The 14,935-nt window shown below is 39.0% G+C and overlaps 1 protein-coding gene across 4 annotated transcripts in view; it reads left to right on the forward strand.

Annotated features, from left to right (window-relative positions):
* Positions 1-14,935, forward strand: part of LOC143022713 (transcription initiation factor TFIID subunit 1-like) — a 77,368-nt gene that overhangs the window by 19,090 nt on the left and 43,343 nt on the right. For 3 of the 4 annotated variants that reach the window (XM_076181047.1, XM_076181048.1, XM_076181045.1), the window contains exons 5-10: positions 4,052-4,285; positions 4,810-5,001; positions 8,063-8,287; positions 8,404-8,543; positions 12,039-12,250; positions 14,447-14,682. In XM_076181047.1, coding sequence (XP_076037162.1) covers positions 4,052-4,285; positions 4,810-5,001; positions 8,063-8,287; positions 8,404-8,543; positions 12,039-12,250; positions 14,447-14,682 — 1,239 coding nt within the window. The remainder of the gene's footprint in view (positions 1-4,051; positions 4,286-4,809; positions 5,002-8,062; positions 8,288-8,403; positions 8,544-12,038; positions 12,251-14,446; positions 14,683-14,935) is intronic. The other variant, XM_076181049.1, reaches the window with a different exon arrangement.

Genomic DNA, 14,935 nt, shown 5'->3' on the forward strand with positions numbered 1-14,935 from the left:
TGGAGAGTAGTGAATATGAAACTAAGGCAGTTCGACATACAAGAGAAAAACAAAAGGGAAACAGAGAACACAATGGAAGTGACAGAAAACTAAGAGTGTCTTACACAAATATAGATGGATTAATAACAGGATTGAATGAGCTGAATGATTATTTGAAAGAAAAAGAACCGGACATAATGGGAATTGTAGAAACAAAATTAAAAGGCCCACTACCACCCAACAGTGTGACATGATGCATATAATTATTGGATTAAAAACAGAGAAAAAGCAAGGGGGTGGAGTTATGTTCCTGACTAAGAAGGATATAAACGTGAGGGGTGTCATATATGGAAAGAATACAGTAGAGATGATTATGATAGAAGTGGAAGACAGAGATAAGATGAGCAGAAAATTTGTGATAAATTATGTGCCTCCGAAAACAGCCTCATGGGAGGAGAGTGAACATAAAAGTATGTTAGAGGACACAAAGATAACATTAAATAAAATAATGGAAGATGGAGGAAGAATAGTTATAATGGGTGACTTTAATTGCAAAGAAATCTGCTGGGAAGAAATGACAGTAAAGGGTGGAGACGGCTCATGGGGAAACGCTCTACTTGAGATGATTACTGACCATACAATGACACAATGGATACAGGAGAACACTAAGTATAGAAATGAAGAAGAACCATCGAGACTAGACTTAATAATTACATCTGAACCTAGAATAGTGGACAAGATTGAATATAAAACACCAATAAGTAAAAGTGACCACATATTGATTGAACTGGAACTTAATGAAGAAAAATATATGAAAAGAAATGAACAATATAGAAAAGGAAGAATGATGTATGAAAAAACAAACTTTGATAAAATAAGAGAATTCTTTCAAAAAGAAAAATGGGAAGAAATATACAAAGAAGAAACAACAGTGGAAGAGAAATGGAATATTTTGACAAAAATTTACAAAAAAGGAGTGGAAAAGTGTCCCAAGACAAAAACAAGAAAAAGAATATGTAAAATGCTGGTACAACAAAAGTTGTAGGGAGTTAAAAGACAAAAGAGACAAAGCCTGGACCAGATGGAAAAAAGACAGAAGACCTGAAAAATGGAAAATATATACCGGTTATAGAAATGAATATGTACAAACGTGCAGAGAGGAAAAGAGAAAATATGAAAAAGATGTCATAGAAAAGTGTAAAGATCAACCAAAACTATTCTACAGATTTGTAAACAATAAACTGAAAAACAAACAAGACTTGGAGAAAGTAAGACAAGGGGGAGTTGAATACACTGAGGAAATGGAAATGGCGGAAATTATGAACAAACATTTTAAATCAGTGTTTACAAGGGAGAACATACAACCTGAAGAGATTGAATGGAAAGAGAAAGTCCCCCCTATGGAAGAAATAGAAGTAACAAAGAATGAAATATTGACACACTTGAGTAATCTTGATGTCAGAAAATCGCATGGACCAGATGAAATAGCAAACTGGATTCTGAAAGAATGCAGGAATGAACTGGCAGACAAAATACATAGCATACTAAACAGTTCCTTGAAAGAAGGAAAAGTTCCAGAAGATTGGAAAAAAGCAAATATAGTACCTATATATAAAGGAGGAAATAAAGAAGAACCTACAAACTATAGACCAGTCTCTAACAAGTACAATAGCAAAAATTTGTGAAAGAATTATCAAAAGTAGATGGGTAAAATATTTAGAAAAAAACAAAGTGTTAAATCCAATGCAATTTGGATTCAGACAAGGACGATCATGCGTCACCAATTTAATATGTTTCTATTCAAGGCTAATAGATATAATACAAGAAAGAGATGGATGGGCGGACTGTGCATTTCTAGACCTAAAGAAAGCTTTTGACAAAGTACCACATAAGAAGTTGCTTAAGAAATTAGAAACTGAAGGAGGAATACAGGGCAAACTGCTAAATTGGATGGAAGACTTTTTGCAAGAAAGAAAAATGAGAGTAGTGATAAGAAACCAGCACTCAAAATGGGATAAAGTAATAAGCGGTGTTCCGCAGGGAACAGTACTGGCCCCAATAATGTTTGCTATATATATTAATGATATGGATGAAGGAATTGAAAGCTATATGAGCTTCTTTGCAGATGATGCAAAACTACTAAAAAGAGTGAAAACAGAAGAAGATTGTGAATCACTACAGAGAGATATATATAAAGTATAGGAATGGAGTAGGAAGTGGGAGATGGAGTTCAATACAAAAAAGTGTAGTATAATGGAATTTGGAAAAAGCAAAAACAGAATAACAGGATCATATAATTTGGGAGAAGAAGGAATAAAAAAAGTAGAAAATGAGAAGGACCTGGGAGTCATTGTTATGAATAATATGTCACCTGAGAAACATATGAATAAGATTTTTGGAGAAACTTATAATTTAATAAGAACAATCAAAGTTGCATTTACATACCTGGATGAAGAAATGGTGAAGAAAATCCTAATCACCCTGATAAGACCAAGATTGGAATATGCAGCAACGATATGGTCACCAAGTACAAAAAAATGTATAAGAAAACTTGAAAGAATACAAAGAGCAATTACAAAATTGGCACCAACACTCTCAAAACTATCATATGAAGAGAGACTAGAAAAACTTGAACTACAGACACTAGAGCAAAGAAGAGAGAGAGGAGATTTGATAGCTATTTACAGAATCATGAAAGGCATGGAAATTACCGATAGAGAGAATCTGATAAAATGGGATGACAGAAATACAAGAGGACACGGAAAGAAAATAAAAAAAGACAGCTATAGAAGAGATTTGAAAAAGAACAGCTTTCCTCACAGAGTAATAGACAGTTGGAACAAGTTAGATGAGAAAGTGGTGTGTGCAAAAACAATACATGAATTTAAAAATAGTTTAGATAAAATGAGATATGAAGACGGGACCCCACGAGCATAGCTCCCCTTCCCGTAAAATACAACTAGGTAAATACACACACACACACACAGGGCCGAAATTATTTCGGTATTGCTGTGCTTCGGGTCGTTACTCTGACTTTCGTGGGCAGGGAGTTGGGGGTGTGTGTGTGTGTGAAAGGTCATAGCATTACCCATAGATCGGTCATACGAGCTCTGAGCTCTCTTTCGGGAGGGAAATAGCTGTCGATCACGAGTCCAACACGTGATCGAAAGACCAAGGTGAGGTGAGGTGAATACACACACACATACACACACACACGCACACACACCAAGAGGTCTGTACTATCCCCCAGACACTTTAATCTATACATGTATGATGTACCCACACTCCACACCCGAGAAATATAAATCTTTTCTTACATAGATGACATAACAATTACATGCACACATTGTAATGCAGACAGAGCCACAGAAATACTACAACCACATCTTGACACACTCAACACCTGGTTCACTAGACTTAAAATAGCTCCAACCAAATCCACAGCCACACTTCTCACCAACTGGACAGCAGAACACAAATATGTACCATGCCTCTTTACCGACACCCTGATACACACACACACACACTCACCCAAGATTCTTTACATAATGTGTGATACGCTGATGTCATTCAAAGAACACACCACAAGCATAAAGACAAGATGCACACCTAGTCACAATGCACTTAAAGTGCTTGCAGGTACAACATTCTGACCCAGGGCAGTGGGCTGGAAACAGGGATGACTCTTCATCCATGATGAGCTAATATGAGAGGGAGGAAAGGGTGGTAGATGGGAGTGGAATGGGTGGGAGAAGTTAAGTGCCTTTTGGCTTGGCTACATCCCATATAAAGAGGAAAAACCCCATGGTATATAGATACATAGGTACAATAAACAACCTACCAAATACAGTATACAAACTATGTACACATTCATTGTGGAATTATGCAAACTCTGCATGGGCCTCTAACCTCACTGAGACACACCACAACACCCTGCAGACTATACAAAACAAGTCCTCAAGACAATTACAGGCTACAGAAATACAATACTACACACACACACTACAATCATGTAAATACAAGAGAGATATTGGTTCAGGATTATATTGATATATATATATATATATTTTAGGTGCTGAGATTTGCACGGCTCTTTGGGCCTGGTAAAGCAAACAACTTGCCAAAAATTTGGAAGAGTGTCAAAAGGAAAAGGAAAAAACGGTTGCCTGAAGATTCCCCCAGAGTTGGTTCAGATGACTCATCCTCATTACCTGAAGAAAATGGATGTGTGTATGAAATTGGCAAGGGCTTACAGTTGTGTTTTGGTCCAGAGCCACCACCAGAGCTGTGCTTGCCTGATGATGAGGTAATATATAACTGGTATTCTTTTATAAGTACTTTTCAGAATAGTCTCATAGCAGAACCAATAGTGAGTACAGTAAGTCCTTGTTATAGGGTACATATGCATTCCTGAAAACCTTACCGCAAATTGAAATTACCGTATACCAAACCCATTATAACATGTAATAATAGGATATGGCAGACGTACCTTCTCCCTGCTCTTTCCTCTTCAAAACACGAGCGGATACCGTATCTGTGAATTTTTCTTACCGTAAATAGAATCGAGGGTAGTAATTACCAAACACTGTAACTGTGAATTTACCGGATAAAGTATTACCATATAAAGAGGACTCACTGTACCTGCTTGTGGTCCTGCAAGATGGATGGCAGGGAGAATCATATCCCTGGTGTCTATTTTTATAGCACATTGTATATTTCTGAATATTTACAAGAGGTATATTCATTCACCATATTGTAACTTTCTATTTTTTTCGTGTGATTTTCAACAGAAATATCTGTAATGCATATTTTTTTTTTTTTCATTTACAGGAGAAGTTTATTGAGAGTCAAGAGGCAGAATCACATAACAAAGGGAAAAAGGGAGATGATGGAAATAATATTGATGCCAACAAACCAAGGGAAGCAGATTGGCGGTTTGGTCCTGCTCAACTGTGGTATGACATGTTGGATGTTCCAGCCATGGGTGACAATTTTGATTATGGATTCAAAATTTTCTCTCAGGTAAGAAGAGCTGTTCAATATGTGTATGGATGGCATGGTGAGAGAGGTGGATGCAAGGGTGCTGGTTGGATTTGGGGCTTGTGAGAGTGGAGGGAAGTGGGAGGTGAGCCAGTTGCTGTTTGTGGATGATGTTTCTTGTACCGAGTCCACAGTAGAGTGAAGCAGTTAGTAGTAGAGTTTGGGAGGGTATGTGAGAGGAAGAAGCTGAAAGTAAATGTTCAAGGAGTGAGGGTGGAAATTAGCTGGATGTAAGTTTAAAGGGTGAGAGATAGAGGAAGTGTTGAGCATTTTGGGTAACATGTAGCAGGGAATGGAGGAACGGAAGTAGATATGAATTACAGGTAGTCGTCGACTTACGACCTATGCGACTTACGACTGATCGACTTTACGACCACGAGATAGTGCAATAATATTTAACATTTAATAGAGTAATAGAATTGCAATGTTATGCCTGGCAGTGCAGTACAATTACTTTGCATGCCACCAGACGCAAGTACGACAATTTTGGCAGGCTGCCGGCGGCGTCAGCATTTCAGCCAGCTAAATATTCTTTCATTTTGTTTGTTTGAAGTAAAATGTTTCCTAATTTTGCATTGCATTTTGTATTTTCATATATTTTGCAATTAATAAAATGTAACAGTAAAACTTTTTTTTTTGTGCCTAGGCTAGTTTGTTGTCGATAACAATATGTTCGGTACAGTACGTAAACGAAAAGAATGTGTTTTGAAATAAAATTTTACCTTACATTTTGTATTTCTATATGTTTTGCAATTATTAAAATGTAACAGTAAAACTTTTTTATGCTTAGTCTGTTGTCGATAACAATATGTTCGGTACAGCATTTTGTATTTTTATGTTTTGCGATTAATAAAATGTAACAGTAAACTTTGTTTATGCTCTGTTGTCGATATTTTCGGTATAGTACGTAAACGAAAAGAATGTGTTTTGAAATAGAAAATTTCCTAATTGTGCCTTGCAATGATTTTAATTTAACAAACAAAAAAGTATTTGTAGGTCAAAGATGACAGGACTTTATTCAGTATGCATAGGCCTAGGCTGCGTTTCCTAATGAAAATTATATAAAGTTAATGAATATTAAAGAACGTAGCTCAAAGATAATACGATTTTATTCAGTATGCATACGTTTCCTAGAGAATGTCTGGTGGTAAAATAATAAAAATGTTGAAAAATACAGTATCTAATATCATAGGTCAAAGATGATAGGTTTTTATTCAGTATGCTTAGGCCTAAGCTACGTTTCCCAAAGAAAATCAGATAAAATTATAAAAAGGTTAAAAATACTATACAACATAGTTCAAAGATGCTAAGATTATTTCAGTATGTTAAATATAATATACAAAACATATATACAGTAACAAAAATAATATATAACGGGTAATATATAATGTATATATATAAAATCCGACTTGCGTCCAGATCAACTTACGACCTGTCTGTCGGAACCGAACTCGGTCGTAAGTCGACGACTACCTGTATAGAGTAAGCAGGTAAATGTTTGGTGGTAGGTAATGAAAAAAAATGAGAAATAGGTATCTGGGGATAAATGCACCATATGGTGCAGAGATTTGAAATTAAAGGAAACAGATAGAAGAATACATATGAGGATGTATAGAATGAGAAATTTATAGGTGAAGTGGAGAGTGAGGATGGGAAGGTGGCTGAGAGATAGGGTTGATTAAAGAATGTTGGGATAGTTTGGACATATGGAAAGAATGAATTAAGAAAGACTAGCAGAAAGAGTGTGGAAAGTAGAGGCAAATGGAGTAAAGTTGAGGGGAAGACCAAGAATAAGGTGGAAAGATAGGGTGAAGGGGTAATTGGTGAGAGGAATGTCAATCAGGAAAGGGCAAAATATAGGTTCAAGTAGAGACTACAGTACTACCTCTCGTTAACGGACTAAAAGTGGGGTAATGGTGTCTGTTGATGCGAATAATCAGTTGATTTGGAGTGGTTTTTGGGTGGCAAAGTGATTGCACAGCACTAAACAACTGCACCAAAAACACCGAAAACACAGCGAAAACACCGCAAACACAGCTAATTAACATCTGTTAATGAGAGGTAGTACTGTAGTTGTAAATGGATGAGGAAGTGATGTGGCCCAAAAGGGTTTCTTTATGTTTGTTCTTTATATTTCTTGACTGGGTAAAGGGGAGTCACCATGTAATGAAGTGGTGAAGTCTGCTGTGGAGGTTCCGTATTTTACTGCATTGCCTCTGACCTGAGCAAATGTGGTGGAAGACAAGGATGACCTTTCTTCCTTGAGGTAAGATAGGAGGGGCAACAAATAGGTTTGAGAATGGTGTAGGGCAGATTTGATATGGTGTAGGGCTTTGACATGGCTACCCTCTTAAAAGGGGGAAAGGGCCTTTTGATACATGTATGTATGTATGCTTTTATGTAATATACAGGATAAGAATTAAGTTCATTTGGCCATTTCTCTGTGCTTTCATTAATCAAACTGCTTTAAATTCACTTATGTTTTAAGAGCAGTATTTATTCTTCTGGTGGTTATGAGAGCAGTTTCAAGTATTCAAAGAGCTGTGATGACCCTCACAGAAAAGATTAAATTGCTTGATATGTTGAAAGTGTAAGAGTGCTGTGAACATAAGTTGTTGTTTTGGTATTAATGAATCCACTTTGCATTATCTCCACAAGAACAAGAAGAACATATGTGATCCTACTGCATCATCTCATATTAGTGCTAAAATGTTCTTTATGTGCATTGTAAGGCAATAGTGTACTATATATGCTAGCTGCACATATTCATGGATTTTTTTTTCTCCCAATTTGGAAAGGGTAGGAGGTGCCAAGATAAGAGGGAAGGTGGAGGGGAGTGGAGTGTATTAGGGATGGAATGGGTGGGAATGGTTTTTTTATGCCTTTTTCTTTTTGGCTACCTCCCTTGTAAGGGGGACAAAGCCTTTGGTATATGTATGTATGTATGGAAAGGGCAGATTCCCTTAATCCCTACAAATTATATGGGGTACCTGTATGTAAAAAAAATGTAAGAAAGTCACCTGTTTTTTTTTTTTTTTAACAGATCATTCCTGAAGAACCAAGCACTGACAAAAGTAAAGAGCACTTTACAGAGGAAATCAAGGTCAAAACTGAGTCTACACGTGGTCCAATAGATAAGAGCTTGACCACACTGAATCTAGGTTCTGATGGTGAGGAAGACCCTACACCAGATGAAGCATTTCACATGATCACACAGTATAACTGGGAAGAAGACATCATCTGGAATGGTGATGACATTAAGTATAAGGTAAGTAGAAACTTATAAATAAAGGTTCTGCAATTTGTGATGAGCCTAAAGTAAATTATCAAAATATGTCATTTTATGTACTTCACTAATGAAACTTCTTACTTTCATCCACTCAGCTGAACCAGAAAAGAAAAAATATGGCAGCAGGTTGGGTGCCAAGCAGTTACAACCGTACTGCACAGGGCTTCAGCCAGCCAGCCAAAGTGTCTACTCCGTTCTCATCTGCCAAGCACAGTAAAGGAAAATCACAAACTCTGTAGGTTGCCTTTACTTTTTTTAGGAATGTCCCCTGTGGGGCTACAGGGAGAAGGATGCCTAGTCCCAATCCCCGTCCCTTTTTTCTCGCCTCTTACGATCCAAGTGGAAATACTTGGTGGCAGTATTCTTTTCCCCCACCACAGGGTAGCAAGGATGACCCATCATCCAGGAGGTGCTAAGATAAGAGGGAGGGTGGAGGGGTGTGGAGTGTATTCAGGGATGGAATGGGTGGGAATGATTTTATGCCTTTTCCTTTTTGGCTACCTCCCTTGTAAGGGGGAAAAAGCCCTTGGTATATGTATGGTATATGTATGCTGTAGGTTGCATTGTGGATGGAGTTCTCTAAAGTTGGTGTAGAACAGAGACTTTTCTGAAAGATGTCAGTTTGCCATATGTAGTCCATGAAGGGGAAAAAGCACAGCTTGGAATCTGTATAGGCTTTGGTGTAGAAAACATAATTTTGGATTATTCCATCACATTTGTACATTATTTTGCTTGTTTCTGGGCCCAATCTAGAGACTTCTTATCTGGTAGACAGTACATACATATACCAAAGGCTTTTTTCCCCCTTATAAGGGAGGTAGCCAAAAACAAAGTCATAAAACCACTCCCACCCATTCCATCCCCATCACACTCCACTCCCCTCCACCCTCTTCCCTCCCTCTTATCTTGGCAGCTTCTGGATGACGGGTCATCCCTGCATTTCACCTACTGCCCTGGGTCAAAAGTAGTGTCACAAGACAGCACATCCACAGCAAGGCCACTTCATTAAATCGGTGCACCCCCCCCCCCTCTCCATCCCCTCATGCAGAAAAGGAGAAGACAGGGAGAAATCCCTTTGGGCTGCGTCAAATTATTCCTCATACATACTCCCTCACCCCACATTCCCCACCCATTCCACTTCATGCATTACATCATCCATATACAACCATTCTCCATTCACCCCTATCTTCTGTCCTCTCTCGTCCTTCCTCAACAGACAATCCCCTCTTACCCAAAGCCCCTTTTACCCCATCCATCCATCCATCTCATCCCGGGTTGACCCCTCCTGTTCACTCCCTCCACATCTGCCTTCCACACCTCTTTTACTAGACTTTCTTCACTCATTCTTTCCATGTGTCCAAACCATCCCAATACTCTTTCATCCACCCTATCTCCCAACTTCCTTTCCACCCCCATTCTCCTCCTCACCTCCTCATTTCTCACTCTATCCTGCCTAGTAACCCCTAACATACTTCTCAGGCACCTCATCTCAAACACATTCAAACTCCTTTTCTCGTTCTCTTTTATGTTCCATGTTTCTGTCCCATACAGTGCTGTCGGCACAATCACTCCTTCATACAATCTCCTCTTAGCATCCATTTCCAAATGTCTATTTCTCATTACAGTTTTTAATCCACCAAGGCATTTACTCACTTCTCTCTATCTACATTCTACCTCCACCTCCACTCCTCCCTTTTCTACCACATTTGCACCCAAGTATCTAAAAATATCTACTTCCTCCAGTCTCTCTCCCTTAATACTCACTTCCAGTCTGCTGCCACTTTCTTCCCTTGTACACCTCATCACCTTACTTTTACCCACATGTGGTAGACAGTACAAAGTAATAAAAAAACCCAGCTGTACATCCAGGACTGTACAGTGGAGCCCCCTAAGGAACAATACTCTCACATCTTTGCAAGCAATTTCCTAACACCTGATCTGGAACATAATGCCAGAGCATTCACCTTCACAGATGACCTGCTATGGTTTAGCATCACACACTCCCCCCTATCGGAAGGCTAGGACAGTGCCCCTCACAGAGGGCTTTGTAGGTTGGAATTTAATGAACAATGCCCTTGGTCCAACTTTGCTGGTGGCAGGATTCGAACCGCCCTCACCTCGACCTTCTATGCAAGTAATGACGCCCTAACCCGCTCAGCCAGTGAGCTTCATCACCTGATTATATATAATCCAGTTTAGCAACTACAAAATAGTGGCAAAGAACACCCAAGTTCACTTAGACAAACTAGAACAATGGAAACCTCATCCCAGAAATCATCAGTAACATTGCTCCCTCCAGACAAAACCTTCAATAGTGAAATTAAATGGCCAAACCCTTGTATTGGAAAAGAACCCAAAATTGTAGGCCTCATATTTTATATTCACAAGACCTTCAGCCTACATGTCAAAGATCTACATACATACATATACCAAAGGCTTTTTCCCCCTTACAAGGGGGATAGCCATATCAAAGGTCTATATTGAAAATTAAGAAAAAATAAAGATAATCAAATCAATTGCAAGAGTAGGCTTCAGACAACGGAAAGAAACTATAATCACTCTCAACTATGCTTCCAAAGCTGAGGTCCCAATAATCAGGAAAACATAGACACCTTACACACTGTACAAAATAAAACATTGAGAATAATAACAGGATATACCAAAACTATCCCAACAGAACACTTTGCTCACAGAAACCGAAATCCTCTCCAGAAAATATCATATGTTAATGATAGGTACACAGTTCTATGCAAGAGCCTTCAATTCTACTCACCCATCTCATTACATCATACCAGCATAACTAATGAATGTAAAAAATAAATTCTATCTATTCTATCTGTACCAATAGGCTACTTCCCACGTATAAGGGAGATAGACAGCCAAGGCATGCACCCACCCCAATCCATTCCACTCCCAATTATTTCCCTTTCATTTTAACTTCTTGTTGAGCAAGGAGCATAGTAACACCAACAGCAATAATGAAAATCAATCAATCCATATAAAATGGATTCTTTCCTATCACAAGGAAGATAGCCAGCAAAGGCATGCACCTTCCCTTCACTCACCTAACACCCATCCAACAGCCATTTATTTTCCTTTTCAAAAAGTCTCTTGGATCTTTGTGGAATGTGGATGAAGGGATGTCCCTGTCTCACACCCATTGCCTGAGTCAGAAGCAATACAGAAAGACATGCCAAGACAACTTTTAAACAACAATATCAATAGAAACAACATTTAACATAGGCTTTTTCCCCCTTACAATGGAGGTAGCCCCCCCCCCCCAAAAAACGGGCATAAAATCCACTCCCACCCATTCCATCCCCACATACTCCACTCCCATTCACCCCCCCTCCCTCAAACAACAATAACAACAATTATATTTTAGAATAGATAAATAAGAATGAATGAAAAATGGCAACATACCACTCAGACACCAAGCAGTGCATCAAAAAAGTCAAGTCTATCTTGATGTACCCTTTCACTGCATGTGATGAGTAAAATCTTTATTCTAGTTACCACAGACAAACTGCCAAAGGGTGCTTGAGATAAAAGTATCTGTGGCCTTTTTAGGTTATTGATGTCATATTTTTTAGTTTCCAGAATGGAAAGGTTGTTGTTATAGGATATTACAGCCATCATAATGCCATGAATGAAAGGCTTGTTTATATTAACTTCTTTATTTTGTTTAGATTGTGAATTACAGATTTATAATTTTTGTATTTGTTATTAGGAGTAAAGTGGATGCAGATGACACATGGTACTCCATCTTTCCTGTGGAGAACGAAGAGCTTGTGTACAGTCGCTGGGAGGATGACATCATCTGGGACCCAGAGAATATGGATAAGGTGCCAGAGCCAAATGTACTGACTCTAGATCCCAATGATGAGAACATTATTCTTGGCATTCCAGAAGACGTCGATCCTGCCACCCTTACCCAAGGTAGTGGTACCTTACACATGTTCAAATCAGTAGAGGCTGAGTATTTATCAAATTTAGGTTTACAAGAAAGATATTAATGGGGTTTTACCTCTTTTTCACCATTGATCAAAGTTAGTTTTAAATGCTGTCTATCTATGAAGTATGATAGGGGTTACAAGGTTGGATAGAGTGAGAAATGAGGAGGTGAGGAGGAGAGCAGTGGTGGAAAGGGAGCTGGCAGATAGGGCTGATGAAAGATTATTGGGATGGTTTGGACACATTGGAAGAATGAGTAAAGAAAGATTATTAATAGAGGTTTACAAGGCAGAGGTGGATAGAGTGAACTTCAGGGGATGGCTGAAGGTAAGATGGACAGATAGGGTGGAAGGGCCTTTGAGCAAGAGGATAATGCCTGTCAAGTAAGGAAGGGAGAAGGCAAGAGATAGGGGTGAGTGGAGAATGGTTTTGCATGGATGATATTTTGACTCAGCCTGATGAGATTTCTCCCCATTTTCTTTGTTTTCCACATGAGGGGGTGGTCCTGCTGTGGATGTGCTGTGTCTTGTTGCATTATTTCTGACCCGGGCATTGGGTAGGAGAGAGGGATGACCCTCCATCCATGAGGAGCTAAGATAAAAGGGAAACAAGGGTGGTGGATGGGAGTGGGTATGTGCCTTTCATTTGGCTACCTCCCTTATAGGGGGGAAGAAGCCATTGGTATATAGATAGATAGGGCCTTTCATCCTTATAAAGAAAGTAGCCAGCCAAGGCATGCACCCACTCTCATCCATTCCACTCCAGTCTTCTCCACTCCTATACACCACCTGTTTGTTTCCCTCTCATCTTAGCTCTTCATGGATGAAGGGTAATTCCTGTCTCCTGCTCACTGCCCAGGTCAGAAGCAATGCACTTATGGTCTAAAATTGGATTAGTCCTGTTTTAGGTTACTCTATGAGTAGGAGCATCATTCAGCAGGATGAGAAAAAATTATGGAATCAGCATAAATATCTACTGATAATGTAACCAGTAATACAGGTTTTCTCTCTTGGGTGATCTCGGCAGCAAAATGTAAGGAATGGAATATGGTGTGTGGGCTGGGTCTTGGGTGGGGATATGGGGGGGGGGGTGGACAGGTACAGCAGCCAATGAGATGAACTGCATATATAAACCCATGTAAGTTCAGTCTTCTGTAGCACCTCTGAAGAAGGGTTTATGCCCAAAAGGTTAGATATATAAAAACTTATCAAGCTCATGAATTCTTTCCTTCTACCCAACCCAGCACTTAAAGCTCTTCACTTCCTTCAGTGTCTCCCTTCAAATCCACTTTCAACCCACTACCACCATCAGTATTTGTACATCTCATCACCTTACTTTGCCCACATTTAACTTAAATTTCCTTCTCTTACATACTGTCCCAAAATCCACCAGCAGCAGCTTCAGTCTTTCTTTCAACTCAGCCACAAGAACAGTGTCATCTGCAAACAAGAACTGGTTCACCTACTCACCTCCACTCTCACGCAGCCACAAGAACAGTGTCATCTACAAACAATAATTGGTTCACCTTCTTCCCTCTACTATCACTAACCTCTTCTCAGTCTGTTCCCCTCCTGATTCTTGCCTTTAATACCTACAGTATATACCATACTGACTACACTTAACAGTGCTCCCTCAAAAACTACTACATTTATACTTATCCCATTTTCTCTTGTACAATGGAACTATACATACATTCCACCTTTACACTTCCTTGAGGTGCACATTAAACAGTCTCACCATTCATTCCACCACAATCATTCTTCCGTTCATTAGAGATGCACATAAAATCCATCTAACCCAGGTACCTCACCATCTTTCATTATTTTCAATGCTCTTTGTATCTTTTCATTTGTAGTAATCTTATTTTTCTCTCTCATGTCAGTCATTTTCCTGGCATCTATCTGCCACAGGTAAAGTCTCCCTTACTGCCTCCACTTTTATTAGCATCCATCCTCCTGTACCCTTCATTTTCTCCCCTCTTCCCAGCTGGCCTCGTCTTACTCTTTTTACTTCCAAAACAAAAGCTGGAAACCAACATTAAAAATACTTACACATGTTACAGATGAAGCTCCCCAGAAAGTCAAGATCCTACACCTTTTCTACCTGACTTGCCTTCCCTCCCTGTTTTTACCTCCAAAACAATTGCTGGAAAGCAGAATTTAAAATACCTTTTGCATATTACAGATGAAGCTCCCCAGAAAGTCAAGATCCCACACCCTCATGTTAAAAAGTCAAAGATCTTGCTTGGTAAAGCAGGAGTCATCACCACCATTGAGGAGGAGTCGCCACCACCACCACCAAAGAGCCCAGATAAAGATCCATACAACATATCAAATGATGAATACTATCAGCCCAAGTCTTCAGAGCAAGCAATCAAAATGGCAATGGGAGGTGGACTTCTTCAGCACTCTACTCCAGTGGTAAGTGTCCTCAGTCCTGTTGTGGCAATATCATGTACAATATGTACACCAGCCATTGATGAATAGGTAATGTTGCTGTAGTAGTTAATGGCTTGTATCATCTCTTTAGTGATCATTATAATCAGTGTTATATATGTAATAATTGTTCACAGCATTAATCTTAGAATTGTAATTGTAAAGATGCTTGATTCCCAGTGGAATGTGGCATTATCTTCATAATGAAAGAGGTATAACATTATCTATGTTAGCCTTC

The sequence above is a fragment of the Oratosquilla oratoria genome, unplaced genomic scaffold (genome assembly GCF_046742065.1).
Source record: "Oratosquilla oratoria isolate Oo_2021 unplaced genomic scaffold, ASM4674206v1 SCAFFOLD145, whole genome shotgun sequence".
In the NCBI taxonomy this organism is placed as follows: Eukaryota; Metazoa; Arthropoda; class Malacostraca; order Stomatopoda; family Squillidae; genus Oratosquilla; species Oratosquilla oratoria.